Here is a 24,481-nt window from a genome sequence, read left to right as displayed (position 1 = left end):
CTGGGTGCTAGCGTCCCCTCTGGCCTAACATATAATCACAGATCATCAGGCAGTGATGGGGACTGTGTTACTTATGTCCCCTAGTGGGAATTTAATTGTTCTGTACTACAGAGATTGAGGAAGGATTTTAGACACAAATAACATTTCCTGCCAGATAATCTTTTACCTCCCCTCTACCCCCCCACCCCCCAAAAAAAAATTCTAGAAACGTTTCCTAAAAGAGAGAAAAGAAATTTTAAAGATAAATATTTTTATGGTTGAGTTGGGCTTTGTTTGGCTTTGTTTCTTCCTGTAAACAAATACTCACATGTCCACTTCATTGTATGACTAAGTTGGTATCATTAGGTTGGGACTGGGTGTGTGTACGTGGGGGTGTGCATGTCTGTCGGGACGTGGGTGTGTATCACACGTGTATTTAAATGTTAGAAAAGACAGTGCAGCCTAAGGTTGAAGGAGAGATGATTTAAAAAATCACCATGTATAGAAGAGAAGCAGGAATAGTGGGAAACTTGTGCTACAAAGATCTGAACAGTCCTTGTAATGGGGTGTCTGCTCTAAATGGACCCTTTGCATGATTGTTTCTCTGAATTAGAGGATTCCTTGCTGAAGGCACAAGACCATTGAAGGAAGTAAAGCATCTGGTTTGTTTTGTAATGAGAAGCAGGAATGCAAGGTCCACGCTCTTAATAATAAACAAACAGGACATTGTATGCCATCATCACAGGATGTCCTTCCTTCAACAGAGGACTGACCGGGGCTGGAGGAAAAGCCGGACAGGGCTCCCGACGACGAGCCCCACTAATTACTGCCTCCGTCTGCCTTCCACTCGCAGTGATCAGTTCCACATTCTCTTTAAGAAACAGATTAATGCTCTACATTTTGCAAACACACTCCTCTGCCTGTGGGTTTTGGGGAGGGGAGAAAAGCCAAAGAAATTTTAATCTGTAGGATTATAACTTTTTCCTATTTCCCTATTTACTAAATAATTGAAAGAGGGAAGTCAGTTTCACTATGTATGAGCTTTAATAATCAGGAGAAATAGACGCTTACAAATTTGGGGGCGAGGGGGGGGCAGGGGGGAGGAAGGAGTCCTTTATTTCCCAAGCAATAGCTTGAGGACTAGACAGCTACATCTTATTTCATAACATGCAAATTAATTGCTCTTTTTCACGTGCTCTTTTCAAGTAAGTTTTGTAAGTTCTCTAACTGGATCTGGGCCGAGGAACTCCACAAGTTTAGATCCTTTTTAGGTTTCCCTGAATTTAAGGAATGTGCGCCCCCTCACAAAGCCGCAGCAGGAAGGAGGGCGGTCTGGAGTCTTTAGAATACAATACAGTCCGAGTCTACGCGGAGGTTAAGTGCCTTCAAAGGGAAGTCACGATTCCAAGTAAATGTTGAAATTCAGATACGGAGAGAGGAAGCTCTGGGCGCTCGCGGGTTGGGGGGAAAGCCCTCGGCTGAGCTCGGCGAGGCTTGGCCAGGTGCGGCCACGCCCCCTCTTCAGGCGACTGGTAGGAGTGAATCACGAATGGGAAATCTGCAGGCTGGGAGGGGGTAAGGGCCGAGCCGCCGGCCGGGTTAACAGAGACTCTGAGCGCAGCCGTGACACTCGGCCCTCCAGTGTTGCGGAGAGGCAGAGCAGCGCGGCACCTGTCCGTGCCGGGAGCCGGGACGCGGGCGCGGGCGGCCGAGCAGAAGGGCACCGCCGCGGTGCGCGCCAGCCTTCGGCCGGGAGGGGACGCGGAGCACTGCGGACTGTTTAGGCATGAGCGACATTTATCTCAGATGTTGGATATTTGCTTGGAAAAACGTGTGGGTACGACCTTGGTAAGGAACTTGATCTTGTTTTTCATTCTGAAATTGATCTGAAAACTACCCCCCCCCCCTCCTCTTTCGGCTAACGTAGTCGCAGTATAAACCAGAAATGCTTCTGCTTTAGGGCGCTTAGCACTGTCAAACATAAGACTTTTTCCTTATGAATCATTAACCCTTTCAGTTCTAGGCATAATTGTCAGTTCATTGAAATTTCAATAGTGACTCCCGCCCACCCCCGTCCAACAAAGTAACTATTCCGCGTTGGCTTAATTTAAAATTTTGGTTTTATTTTAACACTTATGTGGCATCGTGACTGTACATGTCGCAGCTACATAGACCTAAGCACGTTTGTTTCAATCGTGACTGAGCGAAGGACTACTTCGCATCTGATTTAAAAAAAAAGGGGGGGGGGTCATCATATTTAGAAAAGAAACAGAAGAATGGAAAAGCCACCCTGAAGGACTTGGACAGTGTTGTGTTTACATGCTAACGAGGACACGTTCTTACATGGAAATAATACCCTACTCCTTTTTAATACGTTCCTACTTTTCCCCCCAACACGTCTGTATGGGAAAACACTGCAGACGTTGTTTACCTTTTTACCCCCTCTCTCTCTTTGGAAAGCAGTTTTCCTGCGTGTGAGGGGGGGATTTGCGGGAATACCCTTATCAGTTTACAAGTGGAAGCAGAGCTTGTCTTCTGAGCCTTCTATATTTGTTATAACTTTAGTTACAGTAAACTGTAGCCCATCAGTGACTTCTGGGAATTCGTACACTTTCAGATTTAAATGGAAAGTGCTATTTGTAGCTGAGGGCTCCTAAAGGAATTCTCTTTAGGGAATTCTATTGAACAGTTTTATGTTTTGTTTTTGCTTTTTCAATCTGGCGTGAGATACCCACAGTCAAAAGAAACTGTGGGGAGTTTGCCCCCTGCCCCCCACCCCCATCTTTCCTCCTCTTTTCCTATGGTCCAGATGATTTCTGAAAAGCTGCAGCTCAGTGATGCTGGCAGGATGCAGTCCTTTTCAGTCTTCCATGTGAGAGGATGAAAGAGATCGTGCTGCAGAGGGGGTGTGGGGGGCGGGGGGGGGGCGAGTTGTTTTGAAAGTTGTTTTGAGTTGGGAGCTGGTGGGAAAGTTCAGTCTTCCCCATTTGGAAAAGGCAGGCTGGGTTCCGCTCCTGCACCACACGCGCTTTCCATTTTTAGCTTCATTCAGAGGCAGACAGAGCTCCTTCCTCTTCCTCTCCTTGTTTGTGACACTTTTCTGAGGCAGCTTTTCCAGCACTGAGGGTCTGGCGGCCATGACCCCAGGCGTCCTGGGACAGAAGACTGGGCGCCCACATTTTTCTGCTGTGAGAGGTAAAACCAGGGATTGTTCGGAGGTGGCTCTTTTCTTTTTTAAACTTTGTCCCCCAATGAGGTTGCCACACTCTTTTTGTTGTTGTTGTTGTTAAAGGAGAGCATTTAAAACCTTGCTTCTCCAAGGCAGTCTTTATACGGCTTTTTGGCTCTTACTCAACTGTACCAAGCACTCTGCATCTGCTTTTCAAGTCTTCAGACGACTGTATTAGTCATAGCCTCTCAGAGGAGCCACGGGACAATGGGGATTAAAGGCCTTTCCCTTCTCTTCCAGGCTGCCCCCAAGTGTAGCTCCAGCGCTGTGAAGGTTCCAGGGTTGGCAGAGGGGACCGAAGGGACCATGAAAATGGACATGGAGGACGCAGATATGACTCTGTGGACAGAGGCTGAGTTTGAGGAGAAGTGTACATACATTGTGAATGACCACCCCTGGGATTCTGGTGTGGAAGGAGGCACTTCGGTTCAGGCGGAGGCTTCCTTACCGAGAAATCTGCTTTTCAAATATGCCACAAACAGCAAAGAGGTAAGCCTCTGGTTTCTTGCTGAAGAAGATTGGCGCCTGACGCCAAATCTCCCTGTTTGCCCTTGAGGCCTTGTATATCTGTGAGAATCTGTAAGTATCAGTAAATAATTGATCACTTAATTCACTTCTTTCATTGCTTTCTCCTGCCCTAAGTCTGTCCCTGCTTATTTTCTCCTGCTCTTGACTATTCCATATTAATTAGTAAACAGTTAAATCTTTTGGCAAGTTGACATGTCTTAGAAAAGCCGAATTGCAGCGTGGGGTGGGTGAAATTGTCAGCAGCTTCGAGAAAGTTTCCTGACCGCTCTGGACTCACTGGCTCTCATCACCCAGTACAATTGCTTTGGAGGGAGAAAACTTTTTCTTTGAAAAAAATGTTTTTCATGTTTCTTTTGTCTCCTTTTGGTCATGAGATGGCTTTAGTCTCTTTTTAACGAGCCAGCTTTATTAGCTGGGTTTCTAAAATTATTCTCAAAACCTTGACGTGTTTATGAACTGAAGTGATGGTGTAAAGTGAGAAGAGGTTTGTGTAAAAGTGTCCTCTGTCCCGGTGACTTCAGAGCTAACCACTGTTTATCTGCGGCAGCTCCTCTGCTCTGGCAGGGCTGGCAGGCCGATTCCTTCTTGGCCTCTGAAGTGGGTACACTCTTTGTTGTTTCAAAGGGGTTGAAAACCCAAACTTGGAATGAGCAAAGGATTTGTGTTTACCCTTTTATATAATGATTATAGCAAGGCGTGATGTTTAGCTATGAAAAAACTTGCAGAACCACCTCTTGAGAATTCAGCTACTGCAGTTGCTCTCATGGGTCAATTCAGGGCTGAGTTGAAGGAATCGACCCCACCACAGACTTACCACCACCGTCCCCGTGGCTCGCTGTCAATCCTATCACTGCCTTCAGAAAGTCGTGAAAAAGGGGGTCTTTTGCTGTGGGAGTCCAGAATTCCATCCTGAAACTATTCATTACAACCATGTCAAATCACTTTCTTCCTTCCCTAAGGAACAGTATTTGAAGGCGTTGAGAGCTGATTTGGGAAATACTTTGTCTCTTTCCTGTTTGTGTGTCTGAGTTCAGTGTTGGTAGTGAGGGGGTGACACAGCTGTCTAAAATTAAATAGAGCAGCTCTGCTTTGGGTTTCATTAAAACTCAACTTTCCCCCCACCCCATTTTTCCTACTGGGAGAGAGGAGGCTGATTTCATAAAAAGCAAAATTTAAATTCTATTTGTATGTGAACATTACCAAAAACTTGACCCCAGAAGTCGGCCTTAATTACATCTTTTTTGTGAAAGTAACACCCTTTTCTATAGAAAGTCTCTTAGTTTGTGGCCCATGGAATCAGTATAGGATTTGTTTGGGTCTGTAAGGTCTGTCTGTGGCTTTAAAAAGTGTAGCATTTTTTCCCAGATCAAATTTGACCAAATACTGGTCAGTTCCCAGATTTTAATGTGTGTTGTATTGCCCTGTCCAGCCGCTTGGGATTAAAATCAAGACCTCCACTCTGGTTCATCCTTGCCTTTTAGTTTTGTAGTATTGTCCTCATTTCAGCTCTTAGCTTGTCTTTCAGTTTTCATCATTCTGTGTAAAATAATAGCTAAATAGGAAAAATGCCCTTAGATCATTAGTCCAAAGTTCAAAAGACTAGGCACGTACTTAAGGTGTATACTTGGAGCCAGAGCCAGACTTGGAGCAAAGTTCTTCAGACTTTCCAACTAATGCTTCTACATGTGCTACACTGGCCCCTCTTGGTGTCACTGTGGTTTTATTTATCGTCTTAACATACTTCAGACACATCCTTTGTTAAGCTTGTTTGCTGTTTTTTCATTGCATGTGTAACTCCCTGTTTCATATGTTCAGCACTGAAAAAGCATACAGTGCCTGTATTCCTAAGGAGGGTCCTTCGGAACAAACCTAGTAAGAGGTCAGGGTTCTCTTACTGTTTTCTCCTATTTGATTTTACCGAAATGCTTGAAGAGAACAGTGTGTCTTTAGTCCTTCGTCATAAAAGTAACCAGGAAACCAGCTTAAATGTAATACTGGCTTAAGCTCCCTCTGTAATGTGTACCTGCTTTTCTGTTTCGCCTTCCTTCCTTTTTGCACTTTGGAAAAGGACAGCTCCCTCAAGATGGTGAAAGAGAACTGTGAAATTGAGCCATTGAGAGTATGATGGCTGCAAACCAGTTCTAGGACAGAAACATTCAGAATGGATGAAATGTTTACATTGTCATTATTCAGTTAGTTCTTTCAGTCCCACCAGCCATGGAAAGAGGAAAAAAGCCTTTGTACACGTAGTTTTTATCTGACTGATGTATCTTGCCTTTCTTTAAATGTTTTCATTTAAGTAGCAGAAGATGTTACATTATGTACTGATGTGCTGACATCCTGGGGATTTTTTTTTTAACAAGACCATTTTTCATTATGAATTTGTGCTATGTGTCAGCACCTTTTTTTTGGGGGGGGGAGGTTTAAAAACAAAACATACAAACCATATTTCTGATCTTGATCCTCATTTTTAGATTTAGTTTAGAATCATTTTGCACCTTTAATGAGGCTGTTCTTACTTCCTATTTCCAGAACCCAAACCAAATATAGACATTCTATTCAAAAAACTTTTAAAACTTTTTAAACTGCTGGGTTATTCTTTTAGGGGGATTTTCCCCTTGATCTCCTGAAATAATCTACTGTGAATACTTGCACACAGAAAGATCGATTTAAACACTTCTGTTCTAGAAGCCGTAGCCTGAACTGAGGTTGCTTGCATTGAATTCAGAGGCTCTGTGGCTCTGAGCCTGAACTCCAGAGTCGTGTGGCAATTAAACATCAGGCCAATGATGGGGATTCAGTGTCCATTTTGATTGAAGTCCATTATTAACTCAAGTTATCTGTAAAAAGTATCTCGCCATAATATGCAATTCCCTCTTTTTACTGCCTTTTTTTGGGAGACCCTGTAACCAGGCATTTCCTTTAATATAAAGATAATTAAGGAAACTTTCCAAAAACATCTCTATCCACTCCACTGCCTTTTAAAAACAATGGAGTAAAGTGCAGGCTGAAGTCTTGGTTCACTTCAGAGCACTAGCCATCTCAATGCAAATATGCTTGTATTCAAAATAGAATTTTAATCTAATGAGTCATTTTTTTGAGGGGGAAGGGAAGAGGTAGCTAGTAATTAAAATGATTTTAATATAATTTGGGGTGAGGATACTTATACCATCATTAGACCTGAATGATATTTCTGCTTGAAACTCAATGAGATGCATATGTATTCATATATTCCTAAAGAGGGAATTCGCTTTAAAAAAAAATTATTCTCCTTACTATCAAACTTTCATTCGGCACTCCTAGTCCACCCATACTAAGTTGTGACATCTTCATTTTGTAAAATGGAAAACAAGCCCTATTTTTTGTCTCAGGATATGTTGTGTAACTGAGGCTGTTGATAGATGTGTAGGGGTCAGCCCAGCACAGAGCACACAGCTGGGAAGAGCAGGCAGGCGGGGAAGTGGGAAGGCCAGCATCCTCTCACTGGTAGATTTACGGGAGGCACACAGGAGTCTGGGCCCAGCAATGATGCTTTAGGACCCTGGTCAGTTCCAGTGAAGTTTCCTTCCTGAGCTTAGGTGAACACGTTCTTAATTAGTCCTTCTAGTTCTGGGAAATTCAAGGCACACACCAGGTTTCCCTACATTATGTGCTGGCTCCAAGGATAGAACTTTGTTGGTTGTTGGCTAAGGCTCACATCCAGATCTTTCCAAGGCCAGAGGGAGAAGTATGACTTAGTCTTTTACTTCCCATTAAAAACTACCCTGGTTCTGATTCCCATTCCAGTTACCTGGCTGAGCTCAGGAGTCTTAGAGCTGGAATCTTAGAGTTATAGCTCTTAAGTCCTCTTTGAATAATTTCTCAGATAAGGATCTGAGATGAAGGTGCTAATTGTGAGATAGGGTGCTAAACTGAGAATGGATAGAGATAGTATATGAGCTAAACGGTTCCTTCCAGCCTCAAAACTCTATGATTTGGTGTCTCTATTCATGTGTGACTATATAAGTACTCAAAGCTCTATGGATTGCAGAACTTAAAATATTAGTGTTCTGTCTCACTTGTAAAGATAATATAGTATTGAGGCTCTTTTGTTTGGGACTTGAGGATTTCCCTAAACCTCCCTTTCCAGACAAATTATTCTCCTGTCTTGTCTGGTGAGTTGCATTTCTATGGCTGTTGATGGCAGGAGCTCTTTAATGCCGCCTCATATCTTCCCCAGTGACTTGCCTATGGCTGCGCTCAAAGATGTTTGGTGGCTATGTCTTCGGCAAATTCTTTTGTAGGAACAAGTTGCTGGTTGACTTCTTTCGGACCATAAGAAAGTGTTGTGCATTTTCTTAGTGTAAGATTGATAGCTGAATACGAGGCCCATTGGCTAAAAGAATGGCAATTCAGGAGAAAAACCCTGACCTCGATGTCACACTACTTGTTGGTAATCAAGCTCTGACTCCCAAGACACTGTCTGCAAGAGACTATAATTTAAAACAAAGTTGATAAACCAGTTGAGTACCTTTTTTAAAATTACTGCTTTAAAGTGGATATGTTGAAAATATCAACTGCTAATTATTGGCTCACCAGTGAATGACATTATTTGTTTTTCCTGTTTGTCATTTTAATATTATGGAATAATCACTCAGATATGAATGCCAAATGATTTGTGTCATAAAAGCCGATTCCATGAATTTTTCAAATTCATTTCAATAATATATAATAAACAATGAACCTCTGAATAAGTCTACCTAAGCTTTAGGATGTATTTTTAATTCAAGACTGTTATAAAGTGCTCCTCAGAGCTATACTGCCAGCATATACCAATAACGATGAACTGTTATTGAAACGGCAGATAGATGTAAATGAGGCAGAGGAGTAGAATGAAATGAACATCTGCTTTTTTCAGCTCTTGCCAGAAATTCATAACGTACCAAAAATAACACTCTAGCTCACCAACCTTCTTTCAACTTGTGTTGGGTATAGGAAATTTTCTTTTTTTCTGTCTTTCCAGTCTGGGTATGCTCCATTGGCTTGTATATTGAATATTAAATTTTTAAAATTAATTTTTCAGTCATGTATATGAGAAAGATTGGTCTGTCACAAGCGTGTAGGTGTGTTCTATATCCTTTTAAACAAAGATTTCAGTTGTTGATGAGATTTAATGAAGTATCAGTGTATATCAAAAGCAAAACCTTAGATTCCACTGCAGACATTTATTGATTCATCTATAAAGGACTACCATTTCAGGTGCACAATTATAAAGGAGCCACCAGGAATAATAAAAACTGGAAATAAATACGTTTTACCTCTCCTTTTGGTCCATATCAGTAAGGCGTTCAGTAAGTGATTTGTAGGCTGTTTTGGGTGAAAAGAAAATCGAAATGGGAACGTGAGTGAATAAAAAACAAAACAAAATGTACTGCAAAATGTTGTAAGGGACTGTTACAGAGTTCTTTTGAATAATGATAAATTGCTTCCTGATTCGTGGACTTTTTTATACCCACCCCCCCAAGAAATTTACCATCAAGGAGGAACTGGTATAGTTAACATGTTTCTTTTTAGCAAGGCCCTCCAGAGTCAAATGTGTGATCCATCCAGTCTGAGAAAGTCATTTCCTCAGATCTTAGAACCCACAGCTCTCCTAGATATAAATTCTATTTCAGAGGAAGACTTTTGACCACCGTTGAGCAGAAAATGCTAGAGAAGAGCAAAGTTACTTGAAAGAATTTCCTTCTACTAAAGAGAACTTACAAGTTATAAAGGAAAGGGGCAAAAAAAAAAAAACCTCATCTGGAATGAAAAAAATATATTGTGTTTTGTTTTTGGTTCCTTAGGCCTTTGTGGAACAACCAAAGAACATTACTTTGGTTTCTGAGGTTAAAACTATTTTATTCCCCTTAAGCACACTGTGTTTATGGTTTGAGGGAGAAGAAGAAATAGGAAACTAGGAGAGGGCTAAAATGGTCTAACCTTGACTGTCTAATTCTGCAGTATCCGAAACTCATTCTCAAATGGAATAGTTTTACCCATTCTGTTCTTATAGCATAAAAAGTATTAATAAAAAATATTGGACCCTCAGTCACCAGAGATCTAGACTATTATACTTGGCTGAATATTTGCTTATCATCTGTGAGTTTAACAGATAGTCTTCCCCAAAAGTCAAGCTCATTGTTAATTATGTAGGCACCGTTAATGTCTGCTCTCTATAGCACAATTTTGTTATCATTGGTGGTATTACCATTTGACAGTTCAATTCATTGAAATGAAAAGATCGATTCATATTTTACTGTTGAACTCACTGTTTCATATGTTTTACCCCCTTTAGGTTACTGGAGTGGTGAGTAAAGAATACATACCAAAGGGAACACGTTTTGGACCTCTAATAGGTGAAATCTACACCAGTGATACAGTTCCCAAAAACGCCAACAGGAAATATTTTTGGCGGGTAAGTAGGGAAATTTTTCCCGACTCATTAAGTATTAGGGGAAAAAATGAAACTAAAATTGCTGGGTCACTTCCTTTTTCAACTGTCCTGGGGCTCCCCGCAATATTCAGGGTCCCCATGGACACAGGGAATTCTAAGCAATTGTGACGAAACTGGTTAAAAGTTCAGCCTGGGAAACACAGCTTGAAGGTAGTTGGAGTGAAGAGGTGGTCTGTGTGAATTTTAATTTTTGCGATTCATTAGAGTTTTGTGATGAAAGGAAACAGTTTGCTGCTTGCTTCAAGGGTAAGTTCATTTGCATTTCTGTGCAAGGAAGTAGTAATGAGTCACCAAGCCTTAGATTTCACCCCTTCTTGATTTCTTGCTGACTTAACTTTAATTGAATGGACGAGTGATCACAAATGAATTACCTTGAAAATAAATGCCATTTAGGAAGGATGAGTAGAAGATGGTACTGAAGGAATGGAGATGGACTACAAGACTCATCCTGTAAAATGTATCTGTACCATGAAACTACTGGATTTGACAGTACATAAGTTATTCCATAGTGTAAGGGAGATGCTTACAATCATTCAAGATGATAAACTTTCCTTTAACATCCCATCTAGTCAATCTAGTTTCCTTTGGAATATCACAGTTACAAAGAACCTCACAGGTGAACTAATTAGATGGAATCTTTAGGTAAAAGACCCTGGATGAGAATGAACAGAAAAAAATGGACTGTTTTCCATTTTCCCATCCATCTCTCTGGATATTCAGTTTCCTCAATTAGAAAATAAATTTAAAAGCAATTATATATGTGTATGTATATAGACTTCCATAAAATGTACATGATTACTGGGAAACCTTTATTGAAATTCTTTCAAAAAACAGTTGCATGGTAGCAACAAAAACTGTTTTATACTTGTTTAGTCGCTAAGTTGTGCCCTATTCTTCTGTGACCCCATGGCCTGTAGCCCACCAGGCTCCTCTGTCCATGGGATTTCCCAGGGAAGAATACTGGAGTGGGTTGCCATTCCCTTCTACAGGGGATCTTCCTGACCCAGGGATTGAATCTGTGTCTCCTGCGTTGGTAGGCGGATTCTTGACCACTGAGCCACCAGGGAAGCCCATATTATACTTTTTCTAGTCGGATTTACCTAGAATGCTTATATTTTTGGGGCAAGTATTTTTATAAAAGACCTATATTTGTTGATCACCCAGAAGCTGTTCCTAAGAAACAAGCTTTTTTTTTTTTTTTTAACCCAGGAAGTTTTGTGTTTTAAGAAATGTATTTTACTATTTTCCGAACAAAAGAGATCACTGAGAATTTTCCACTATGAAATGCATGCTCACAAATTTAATAATTACTCATGCTTAAAATACATTTAATACCTGACTAATAATGGGTAAAATGTGAGTGCATTTTTGCCTTTATTGCCAGTAAAGTCTTCTGAGAAGTGAGCCATAGATATTTGTAATTCATGGAGTCTAAGGTCTGAATTAAAACAATCCAGCATAAGTCTGGTTAATGCATGGTCCTTTCAAAAAAAATGACAAGAAATATTTAAGAACCTCCTATCTCTGTCTCAGTTCCCTAGTTTACTGAAGATTCACTCTAAGTAGCTGAAATGCTTTCCCTGAGAGGATTTATTTGAATTGGTCCTTCACATGCAAAGGATACTGTAGGAGATAACTCCCCACATGTTGTTAAAAGCATCCTGATTTTGCTGGCAGGAATATGAACATCTGTTGTGAGGAAAGAAAAAGTTTCATGCAAATTACACAGTCAAAGAAGAGAAGGGATGTTCAAGTTGAGAAACCAGTGACATTTCTTGTAACTGTGCTATGAGTCAGCACGTTTTTAATCTTCTTGATAATATATGGAAATAGAGTGAGGGTGATAGGCAGCAGTGTTCATCTGACGTATCATTATTTTATTTTCTTGTGGGTATGTGTGTGTGTGTGTGTGTGTGTGTGTGACTTCATGGCATCGACATTTCTGTTTTTAAATGAGGATACAGTAAATTGTAGTCTATGGAAGGCTGACTGGAATCAACATACCCGTAGCTTTAGAAAGCAGTTTCCGCCCAGCGAAGAGTGCAAGAGCGATGGAACCCCGTGTTCCTGGAAGTTTGCACATCAGAGTAAACAAACTTGAAAACCCCTCTTGATAGCAGAATTCACCCAGCCTTGTTCCATTTTCTCTTAACAAAACACACCGCAAAAGCTCTCACAAGCTGCTTTGATGAAGCCACATGTATTTCCCCCTTCACAATTTACAGGAAGTTACTCTTAAAAGAAAGTGATTCTGGTGTTTACTGCCTGTGTTAAAGGGACAGAGTTCCTTTTTGTCTCTGATAACGTTTGAGCGAAATACAGAAACAATTTAGAGATTAACACAGTCAGTATGTGACTAAGAACAAAGCAATGACCTGCTGTCCGGTTAGAGCAAAACTTCTGCTGTGAATCATGGCCTATGACTTGGAGCCTCCAAGTTGCAGAAAACCAGGTATTGCTTGTATATGTGTAAGGATCTTTCTTAAGTCTGGAGATGAGATGGGTCCATCTTAAAAAAAGGGAAAGAGAAACTTTGTGGGGAAGGTAAAGGGTCTGTTTATAAAGTTCAGTAAGACTTTACCTTTTTACCGAGTGGCCTGAGGATATCTGCTAACCAGAAGTAGTATTACTCTAGGACAAACTTTGAATTCCTCATTTTCTGTTGCTTTTAAAGAACAACATGGTTTTTTTCCTCTTCTTCCAAAAACACAAACCCTATGGCTCTATGAGTGGTGTCTTAGCCAACCTCCTCACAGATAAGAGGGTTCCCTCTCCCTTCCTCAGCCTTGGAAGAAAAGCACAAGGCCGAACGCATTAATCAGGAGGAAAAGTGACTTCTCAGTAGACTGTCAGATGCTGGCTTCTGTCCCAGTGTTCACTTTGTTATGGCAGGTGAAGTTCACCTTGGCCCCACCCAGCGTTTCCACAAAAAGGCAAAGTTCCAAGTATTCATATGAACAAGTGTTACTGCTGGACTAGGAGGCTTGGGGGTGGAGGATGTTTGCAGAGTTTAAGCCTTGGGCGGGGGTGTAGGAAACGGCAAGTACAGAGGCCATAGAAGGAGCTGAGACTCAGTTTGACGTACTCAGTCGGGTTGGTCTAATACCTAGTGACTCAAAGCATTAAAAGCCAGAATGATCGGAACTCAAGCCAGTAGTGTTGCCTCTGTGCCATTCACTGCGCTAACAGACAGAACTAGGTGCGGCAGCTCCTTAAACGAAATCTTGTGTTTCCTTCTTCTGTAGCTTTTCCCCAAACATGAAAAGACCCTAAAACTGAAATGGAAAAGGTAACTGACAAAGCGTGCCTCCCCTGTTTCCGCCCTTATTTCTGCTGATTCAAGACAACTCTGGCTAAACTGATTTCCTTTTCTAACGAGGCAGTCAGGGACCAGAAATCATACTTGCCGTGTTTATTCTCAGAGGTGCTGGCAAGCTTTCCGTTGCATTGGGGGCTTTCTTTTCCACGTCTGTCTTCTCTTTTGCGCAGATCTATTCCAGAGGGGAGCTTCACCACTTCATTGATGGCTTTAATGAGGAGAAGAGCAACTGGCTGCGCTACGTGAACCCAGCATACTCTCCCTGGGAGCAGAACCTGGCCGCCTGTCAGAACGGCATGAACATCTACTTCTACACCATTAAGCCCATCCCTGCCAACCAGGAGCTTCTTGTGTGGTACTGCAGGGACTTTGCAGAAAGGCTTCACTCCCCTTATCCCGGAGAGCTGACAATGATGAATCTCAGTAAGTGGATTACAGAAAAAAAAATTAAAAATGCCAGTAATGTCAGTTCTACCCCTTTGCACTAATAACATGTTTAATTACATGGCTTCATTTGATGGGCCAAGTAGGTGACTTAAACTCAGCACTGGGAAGAGAAAAACAATTTTTTTCAGTCTCTATTCCTTATAATGAAACTTGATCATTTGAAAAATATTAAGAGCAACTCTGAATGTATAGGAAGAAATAAAGGTCCAATGCTATTCTGTCCAAAAAGGGGCAGGTAAGATCATATTGTAATAGAGATTAGTTCTGACATGCCATGGATGAAAGGTATAGTTCCTTGTTTGTGGTAATTTGTCAGTGCTTAAAATATGCTTTGAAATGTAGATGCACATTTGGTTATCAAGTTATGGTCTGATGTGAAACATAAATTGTTTAGAAAAACTTGGAGCTATAATTTTTCAAATCTTATTCGAAATGGATAGCCCTGAAGATTTTATATCTTCGCTTCCTTCCTTATGGTAAAAACCTAATTATCTGATCTCCTGATTGGTATTACAGTAACCACCTATCACTTCATCTTAACAAATTTTCAGTTCCTTAGGTTTATAAGCTTTTACTTTTCTATTGGTTAAAGTTGCTGTCATGACCTCTCTGCAAAGGGCTACTTTGTTTTAGTCATTCTCAAGTGATCTCTAGGAATGATGTAAGATTTACCATAAAATTCCAACCTGTTGTAACTATAGTTGTATATTCTCAGACTGCTTTTAAAGCAGATTTTTAAAATCAGCTCCTTTTGGTTTCAAAGTTTGGCATCTAAATGCTGAAATTTTTGTAACCTTTTGTTTTGATCTCATTTCCAACATAAGAAGTTGGAAGAACAGTACAAAGAATTCCCAGAAACACTTTACCCAGATTCATCAATCATCCATATGCTGTCCCATTTGCTTTATCTGGAGTCTAAATTGTTTTAGTTCACATTTTGGCCTTTGAGACCTTTGGGATGAATGTTCATATTAACATAAATTAAAATTTGACTTAAATTTTTAGCCAATTAACAAACCAATTACTTATCCTAGTCAGGTATAATCCAACTCTACAGCTATTTGGTACTTATCCCACACTGTCTAGTTGACTGCTTTCCCAATGATCTCAAGACTATATTTGTAGTTTTCTGAAAAGCTGAGGCTATAAAAGCTTAAAGACCTCTACCATAATATATTTAAATTTGTGTTTGTGGTGCTTATATACACACATATAGTGCACCGTTGAGGTTTGGGAAAAAATCCTTGAAATGTTTGGAAACAGATTGGCTTCCAGCTTGAACCATAGTAGGTACAATCAGGTCCTGGCCAATGGTGGTAGGTCTTTTCCCTCATCTCTCTTTAGCACTCCCAAGAGTCCCCATCATATCACTAGTACCAAGTATCCCAGGAGCCCTTCGCCCTTTTACCATCTGTAGGTGCCAGACCCAGTGGTAAAAGGCAACTTACACTCCAGCAGGCCATCTCCCAGGAAAATGAGCTGCTTCTTCCTGACTTTCTCAACATAGCTGCAGCTTCCTCTTGAGGGTCTCCTCACATTCCTTGAGCTTCATCATTCATGGATTCAGAAAAAAAGACTTTGTTATTTTCTTTGAACTGTGACTCCATTTTAAATGACCCACCTTGGTGACTTTGCAGTAACCACAAAGAAGTTTTTTCACATACATCCCTCACCTTCTTCCATACAAAGAAAGGTCCTAAAGGCCTTGCATTTTTATTCCCCAACAAAAGGCCCAGCACAGAATTTTAAGGTTCAATTGCTTATTCTTTGAGCTCTGAAGGAACTGCCATGTTCTCTATGAAATGACACCTTTGTTTCCCTCAAATATCTCTGTTGTTGTTTATGCAGAGTTTTTACTAAATGGTGGTCGAACATTTTCAGGTACCCATTGACTGTCCAGTATTCGTAGTACAGAATGAAAGTCAACAATACCCAGTCACAGTAAGCCAAGACTCCTGCTGCCTGTTGTGCAACCAGTTGTCTTAGGTGTGGTAACTGATGACTGAGATGCTGATCAGGAAAATTTCCACTATTTCATCAGGCCTAAGAGGTAGATTGTGTCTTCAAATGAGTTGTGTTGGGTTCCATGTTTCATGCACAGTAGAGGCCTGTGTCAGAATCTCTGTGAGGGCTTTAAAATGGCAGTGATGGTTCAGTTGGTAGAATTTTGAGAAGAGATTTGAAGAAAAACGAGGTCAAGAAAAATCATAAATAGCCAGAAATCACAAATAGTTATTTAAAAAAAAAAAAAAAAACAAAGAGTAGGAATTATTAGGTTTAAGTCCTACCTTCCCAAGTTTTTTTTTTTTTTTTTGGTTTTTTTTTTTCAGTCTATCTAACTAACCCATCTAGAAAACAGTTGACCAAATTATAGACTTCTAAATGTTAATCTGCTTTCTCAGTTTCAGTTGAAAACAGACTTTGTTTTGCCTACTGCAGAACTTCTAGGTTCTTTCTTATAGTCTTGGGGGTTCTTATTATAGATCGAAAATGTGAGTCGGCATAATTAAGCCATTCAGAGCCTTCAGAAGCAGTTCACTCTTGAAATGACTCCGTCCGCCTACAGCCATTAAAGAATTAAGAACAAAAACAGATCTTGATTTTCTTTTTCAAGTTAACTCAAGCTGCTGCTGAGTGGGAGAGTCAGAAATGACACCAGCTCCACTGATTACTCAGCTACTGAAGGATGGTTTTTTTTAATGTACCTTCATATAGACTCCATGAGGGCTTCCCAGGTGGCACTAGTGGTAAAGAACCCACATGCCAATGCTGGTAGATAGAAGAGACGCGGGTTCGATCCCTGGATCAGGAAGATCCCCTGGAGGAGGGCACAGCAATCCATTCTAGTATTCTTGCCAGGAGAATCCCATGGACAGAGGAGCCTGGCAGGCTGCAGTTCATAGGGTCGCACAGAGTCAAACACGGCTGAAGTGACTTAGCACCCACATGCACAGATTCCGTGACTGGCACATTAGAACACCTGAGCGGGGCTGACATTGTTCTCCGGATATTGTTTTTTTCCTAATAAGAAATAAATGTATCTTTATGAAGGTGTAAGAGATGCTGAACATTTATCATGGAGCTACGATATGCTAGGCACACTCTGCTCAGTATTTTGCATAGAAAATAATAAATTCCAACTTTTCTTGTTGGCTCGATTGTTAGCTTTTTGACAGTTCAATAATCGGATTATGGAGGTGCTCAGCAATAATACCTGACTAAATAGGAGGGCAGTGCTATGGACAGATTAAAACTTTCTGCTTATAACTTTAATTTATTGAATTTTAGAACCCAGAGAGTGTTGAAGCTACTAGAAAAAATTAGGAGACTTAGATGTAATTTGCCACATAAAAATGGCAGAAAGTTGTGATGGTGAAGTTTCTGTGTTTTCTTTATTTTTAGGGTTATATCTTTCTTTTTTTTTTAACCTGAGCCTATATGGTTACCTCCAAATCATTCTTTTTTTGCCTCAAAATCCCCTCCTGTGGCTGTGAGATGCCTTGCCTATCAGCTTTCCAACTCAGTTGCCTCTCTTCTTTTACCATTTCAGCTTTAAAAAACAAAAGTGACAATTTGAACTTCCTGCCTGCTGAGCCTCACTGAAAGACTGATATTGGCCTGATAAGGGGGTATTTATTTTGGTTTAGTGGCTTCAGAAATCCCTCTCCCTCAACAAGCTTTCCATCACTGCCCCCATCAGCATCTTCCCTGATAGTGTCTGGGCTGTGTTTATTCTGGGGCTTCAGGCTCACCCGGGAGTAACTGATAACAGCTAGCAGAGATAACGTTCTGAGGGGCTCTCAAACTGGAATCGAATCCCTCAAGCCTGTCAGCCTGGAGAATGGATTTGAAGAGTTCAGACTCTGGAGTCCACAGAGTTCATTTCTAGACCTATCAGGTATCAGCCTAGAGTTCTTCCTCCATTAAGTCAAGCAGGGACGACAAAATGATGCTTTTACGGAGGCTTCGCAAGGTCCCCCGAGCCGGTCCTCTTCTAAGGCTGAGACCAAGAGCTCTCCTACCTCTCATGGCATCTATACAAACCCACAGCTGATCCTTCATTTCTCCCTACACTGAGGGCAAGTGTGCAGGCTGGAGTGCTTACCCGCCAACAACCAGAGCTCCAACCAAGCAGCTTGTATTTTACCTTTGGTTTCCAGGGAAGGCTGAGCAGAGAGTGGTCGGTTTTCCCAGCTCTGGCTGGTTGGTGTCTTCCCGAAAGCATCTCTCGTTCTGCATGTTTGGAGGGAGCAACGCTGACCATGGCCTGGAGAACCTGTCGTAAACAGGCTCTGTTTAAGAGCATTGCTGCTGTTCCTAAACAGTCTATTTACAGAGTAATAATATGCCATCTTTTGGAATACGTGTTTTCATCTTCGCTGCCTGTTTTCTTTGGTGCTCTAAGTAATTGAACTGGCTCGGAAAGTGCCATTTGTGGTTTGGCAGAGATGACTATGTCACGCCTTGTGACTCCGGGGGGACAGCATTACTGGGAGCTTGGTGAGACCCAGAGCCTCAGTGAAATTCTGATGTTGTCAGCAAATCCAGAGGAAGGGGTCGCATCACCTTGCCAATCTGTTTGACAGAGGCAGTTTGAACAGGATTTTATCAAATTCGTATTAAACAAGAATGGAGGTGAAAATTGATGACTGCTTATTACTTGAAATGAGTCTTCATCTTTCACATCTAGTTCACAGGGTGTGCTGATTTCCTTAGGTAAACTGTGACTTTTATTAACCTGTGACACCCCACACCCAGTATTTCGTGGAGGCACGCTCCTATTCTCGGTTGAACGGGACTGTTCTATCATGAGGTTTTCACCAGTGGAAACAGTCATCCGAACGATGTTATTCGTTTGACTGATGCCACCAGTGACCCGGTTTTGCTGGGGAGGAACTGGAGTGGCATGAGCCTTCCAGAATGAGTGGGCGTTGAGAGGCCAGGTGGCCCTCTTGGGGCAGCTGGGGCTCAGGTTTGCTCAAGGAAAGGGCAGCCTGGGCAGTGTCGCTTCAATTTTCTGTCTCCTTCTGAGTAATAATCACCCTTTCTTTATTTCAGCACAAACCCAGAGCCGTCCAAAGCAGCTGAGCACTGAGAAATACGAACTGTGCCCAAAGAGTGTCCCGAAGAGAGAGTATAGCGTGAAAGAGATCCTCAAATTGGACTCCCACCCTTCCAAAGGGAAGGACATGTACCGCGCCAACATTTCACCCCTCACTTCAGAGAAGGACGCGGATGACTTCAGGAAAAACGGGAGCCCGGAGATGCCCTTCTACCCGCGCGTGGTATACCCGATTCGGGCCCCGCTCCCGGAAGACTTTCTGAAAGCACCCCTGGGATGCTACGGGGTGGAGCGGCCGCCCTACATCACTCACTCCCCGATCCCGTCCTCCACGACCCCCAGCCCCTCGGCGCGCAGCAGCCCGGACCGGAGCCTGCAGAGCTGCAGCCCTCACAGCAGCCCCGGGAACACGGTGTCGCCGCTGGCCCCCGGCCCCCGGGAGGCCCGCGACTCCTACGCCTACTTGAACGCCTCCTACGGGGCCGCCGCCGAAGGGCTGGGCTCCCTGGCCGGCTACGGGCCGCCCACCCACCTGCCGCCCGCCTTCACCCCCTCCTACAACGCACACTACCCCAAGTTCCTGCTGCCCGCTTACGGCATGAGCTGCAACGGCCTGGGCGCCGCCGTGGGCAACATCAACGGCCTCGGCAGCCTCGGCCTCTTCCCGAGGCTGTACCCGGTGTACGGCGGCCTCTTGGGCGGGGGCGGCCTGCCTCCGCCGATGCTGGCGCCCGCCTCGCTCCCCAGCTCGCTGCCCTCGGAGGGCGCGCGCCGCCTGCTGCAGCCCGAGCACCCCCGGGAGGTGCTGGTGCCCGCGCCGCACAGCGCCTTCTCCCTCCCCGGGGCGGCCGCCAGCCTGAAGGACAAGGCCGGCACCCCCGCCAGCGGCTCCCCGACGGCCGGGACCGCCGCCACGGCCGAGCACGTGGTGCAGCCCAAAGCTACCTCAGCGGCCGCTGCGGCCCCCGGAGGCGAGGAGGCGGTGAATCTCATCAAGAACAAAAGGAGCATGACTGGCTACAAGACGCTCCCCTACCCGCTGAAGAAGCAGAACGGCAAGATCAAGTATGAGTGCAACGTCTGCGCCAAGACTTTCGGGCAGCTCTCAAATCTGAAGGTAGGCCTGGCGTGGTCACCCCCGGCCCCCGACCCCGATGCGCGCGGTTTGTCCCCGGGAGGGCACATAGCGCGCCTGGCTCCTTAAACCTCCCGCAGGCTGTAGATTGCGGTTTCCTCCGTGTGAGACCCAGGTATGGCATCGGCGGCCACGCCGCTTGGGACCCGTTACTTCCCCTCCCCCGAGTGTCTTATGATTAATAAACATCTGGGGTTTGCGCTCGAGGATCCGTGTGGAGCCCCTGCTTAGCCTGTGACTTTTCTTTAGCTCAGACACAACAGAGTGTTCTGAAACCCACATCGGGGTTTGATTTGTTCTAAGACTTCACCTTGATGCTTGTCTTAAGAGGTTTGCATCCTAAATGCCCTGAGTCCTGGAGCCCGGACGTTCACTCTCACAGCCTGCTGTGGGAGCCAAGCTAAGGTGTGGCTTCTTTGCAGGTCCACCTCAGAGTGCACAGTGGAGAACGACCTTTCAAATGCCAGACGTGCAACAAGGGCTTCACTCAGCTCGCCCACCTGCAGAAACACTACCTGGTACACACAGGAGAGAAGCCGCATGAATGCCAGGTGGGCAGTGTTTTCTGGGTAGAACTTGCCACCTTTGTAGACAGTGTCTCAGCAGTCACCCTCTTGGTGTCCTAAACCAACACAAGAATTCTGCCTTCCTTAGGCTGCTGATGAGTTGAGATGACACAGCCAGCTTCCAGTGGGTGGACAGTGGTCGGGGAGGGAAACTCCACCCTGAGGGAGCCTCCCCACATTGCCCTATTTGCCTAACGCTGCGGTGAGGGGCCACAGGGAGTCTTCTCTGCCCTCCCAGGTTGTCCTGCGTGGGTGGGCAGCTGGCATATCCCCTTGGCAGCTCTTAACCTTCTGGTCTCCACCCTCCCTTCCCTGCCTCCCTCCCCACACTGCAGGTCTGCCACAAGCGATTTAGCAGCACCAGCAATCTCAAGACCCACCTGCGACTCCACTCGGGAGAGAAACCTTACCAGTGCAAGGTGTGTCCCGCCAAGTTCACCCAGTTTGTGCACCTGAAACTCCACAAGCGCCTACACACCCGGGAGCGGCCCCACAAGTGCGCCCACTGCCACAAGAGCTACATCCATCTCTGCAGCCTCAAGATCCACCTGAAGGGCCACTGTCCCGTGGCCCCGGCCGCCGGGCTGCCCCTGGAGGACCTGACCAGAATCAACGAAGAAATTGAGAAGTTTGACATCAGCGACAACGCCGACCGGCTGGAGGACATGGAGGACAACATCGATATGACCTCTGTGGTGGAAAAGGAGATTCTGGCCGTGGTCAGAAAAGAGAAGGAAGAAACTGGCCTGAAAGTGTCTTTGCAAAGAAACATGGGAAATGGACTGCTCTCAGGGTGTAGCCTCTATGAGTCAACAGAGCCGTCCCTCCTGAAGTTGCCTCACAGCAACCCACTACCTCTGGGACCTGTAAAGGTCAAACAAGAAACAGTTGAACCTATGGATCCTTAAGATTTTCAGAAAACAAAAGGTGTTTTGTTTCTTAACTTATGACTTGGCGTGTCAGGGTGCCTGTCGCAAGCGCTTGTACATAATTCCAGTTCTGCAGAGCTCTCCCTGACGGCAGGTGGTTTCTCTCACCTCTCTGGAATTAAAGAAGGAACCCCAAAGTTACTGAAATCTCAGGGCATAAATGAGGCAAAGACAATATATATACCTATTATATATACTTATTTACACCCCATCTATATATTTGAACCTGTTGTATTTTGAATATTTGTGTGAATATGTTTGCATAGCCTCCCCATTGCTAAGACTATTGCCTAGCCATAATTATTTTTTCAATGATAATCCTTCATAATTTATTATACAGTTTATCATTCAAAAAGCAATAATTAAAAAAGTTTACAATGACTGGAAGAATTCCTTGTAATTTGAGTTAAGTGTTATATTTTTGTCTGGTGGCCATTCTTTGTAGATAATTTCTGCACATCTGTTTTAAGTACCTAAGATTTAGTAAACAGATACATTACTTCAGTCAACCTCCCTCTATAATAATGGTTTGAAAGTGAGGTTTGAGTATTGCCAAAGTTAGGCAGTTGATGTGTTCGTTCATAGGAGTATATTATTTGAACAGCCTTGTATCATTTGAACATAATTTGGGGGTATGTTTGCAGAATTACCCAGTAATAGGTAGAAGAAATAAAAGTCTTGTATGTTTCTGTAGAGAGTTCAGCATTCCTGCCCCCAATCACAGATTTCCCAGAAAGGTGATAAGAAGGCTTTGCCAATCTGTCTCCCTCTTCAAAAAACAGGGTCGTCCCACCCCCAAAGTCATGTGACCATTTGCAGTGGCCATGAGACTTTAGCATCCCAATGTATTATCTGAAAATGTGAAGAAGACAAAATGCCATGTTTAAAACCACTGCAAAATGTTTCCAAAGCACAGGTGGTTTTGTGTGGGTGAGGTCTGGGGGCATGAGTCCAGGTGTTTTTGTTGTTGGTCTTTTTTGTTATTATGTCAAAATTGCACAAGCATGGTGCTCTACCAGGAAGGATTCGAGTTAGACAGGCTCAGGCCACACTTTAAAAACCAAAAACCGGAAAACGGGTATTCTCGTTGTCTTAGGGTCAAAGCGGGTAATGAACATTCCTGTCCCCAACACATCAGTTGTATTTGTTCCGTCTGTGCAACTCAGACTTTCCTCAGTATTTGTGTTTTTACATTTTATGGTTAATTTAATTGAAGAAGAAAGGGCATTGCAAAGTTGTTCAACAACAATTACCTCATTGAGTGTGTCCAGTAATGCAGGAAGTGATAACATCTCTAATGATTTGCTACTCGAGAGGAGAGAGCACGCGTGCGCCAGAAAGATGGAATGCGTCCCCTTCTGCCTCGTCCTCTGCTAAGCCCAAAGATGACACGTTGGCATTCAAGGTGTAGCGGACAATGATGTATATTTATGAGTCTATTTATACCACTATACCAATGTATATATAATATATTTATAACCACTTAAAATTGTGAGCCAAAACATGTAAAAGATCCTTCTCTTCCTAATGGCAAAAAAAAAAAATCAAACCCTTTTTGACTCTTTGCTTAATTAGCACTCAATGACCTCACAATTACATTGGTGAGCTTGGGCACCCCCTAGGTATTGTAAGAGATCCTAAAATCTTTGTGCAAAGGTGGGGACCGCATAACAACCAGGGAGAGAGAAGACATACTTTTTTAACTATTAAGGAAAATCTAAGATGGCTTTTTTTTTTTTGGTCACATTTTGATGTGGTCACACCCAAGTCCCAGAAATAGAAATCTCATCAACCACTGTAACTTTTCTCTCTCTTCCTCTCCTTCCTTCTTAAATAACTGATGGATCACTAATCAATCTGGTTTATATATTCAGCATTTTGGTCTGTGGCAACTAATGTCAGCCTACAGAAGAGAACAAAGAATTTAGGATAATCCAGGGAAACCTAAGAGCCTTACTGATCTATTCCTTTAAATAATGAAACTGACAGTTGAGTATGATATTTTTTTTAACAGTGTTTGACCAACACAGTCCTTGATTATAGGTAAACCAAAGCATCACACTCTGACATTGACATCAAATACTTTCTATTCCCCATCACTCATTTGTTCTCTTTTTGCCCTCTTGCTTTCTCATTAGTGGAAATTTTTACTGAGACCTGCACAGTGGCTTGAGACTTCGTAATTCTCTGTACCATCTGACTTTCTCTCTGAGGCCTCTTACATGTGAATGTTGAGCCCACAATCAACAGTGGTTTTTTTTTTTTCTTTCTTCTACTCCAAGTTAAAACTGACCAAAGTTACTGGCTTTTTACTTTGCTAGAAAAAACTATCTTATGTTTACGTACTGGTTTACATTGTTATTTATGTGCAAATTGTCAAAATGTAAATTAAATATAAATGTTCATGCTTTACCAATGCTTGTCTAGTGTCTTGAGTGAAGGGTGAGGGAGCGACACCTTAACCGTACTGTAAGAGTGGCCTTAGAATGAATTCTGGACGTGACAGTTTGCCTCATCCTGCTCGTGTCCCCACCCCCATCCTCCGTCCCCCATAGAGATGACTCCCTAGTTTTCCCACCTCCATTGGTGACTGCCTTTGTCAGGGATCTGACAGGGTTGATCACTTGCCTCTCATAAATCAACAGTGTAAGATTTTTGTCTTTAATTATGGGCCACAAAAACGTCTTCTAAGAAAAGCATTTCAAGCATGAGCCAGCTATTGTTTGCTTTTGTTGGACTTTTTTGTTTGTTTTACTTAGTTGATGGGCAGTGGGGTGGTAGTGAGGTGAGGAAGACTTGGATTAAGTCCAGA

At 43.1% G+C, this 24,481-nt stretch overlaps 1 protein-coding gene across 5 annotated transcripts in view; it reads left to right on the top strand.

Annotated features, from left to right (window-relative positions):
• PRDM1 (PR/SET domain 1) overlaps positions 1–24,081 on the top strand; it is a 105,707-nt gene extending 81,626 nt beyond the window's left edge. Inside the window, exons 1-7 of one of the 5 annotated variants that reach the window (XM_061131935.1) lie at positions 1,646–1,827; positions 3,449–3,697; positions 10,053–10,172; positions 13,701–13,953; positions 19,036–20,156; positions 20,597–20,725; positions 21,076–24,081. In XM_061131935.1, the coding sequence (XP_060987918.1) occupies positions 1,786–1,827; positions 3,449–3,697; positions 10,053–10,172; positions 13,701–13,953; positions 19,036–20,156; positions 20,597–20,725; positions 21,076–21,648 (2,487 nt within the window). In that variant the 5' untranslated portion in view covers positions 1,646–1,785 and the 3' untranslated portion in view covers positions 21,649–24,081. Of the gene's footprint in view, positions 1–1,645; positions 1,828–2,973; positions 3,175–3,448; positions 3,698–10,052; positions 10,173–10,204; positions 12,664–12,704; positions 13,501–13,700; positions 13,954–19,035; positions 20,157–20,596; positions 20,726–21,075 lie in introns of those variants that run through there. The other 4 variants (XM_061131936.1, XM_061131934.1, XM_061131937.1 and 1 more) reach the window with 4 other exon arrangements.
• The last annotated feature ends 400 nt before the right edge of the window (positions 24,082–24,481 follow it).

Source organism: Dama dama, chromosome 28 (genome assembly GCF_033118175.1).
Source record: "Dama dama isolate Ldn47 chromosome 28, ASM3311817v1, whole genome shotgun sequence".
Lineage (NCBI taxonomy): Eukaryota > Metazoa > Chordata > Mammalia > Artiodactyla > Cervidae > Dama > Dama dama.
The sequence above is the reverse complement of the archived record's forward strand: the minus strand, read 5'-3'. Positions and strand labels throughout refer to the sequence as shown.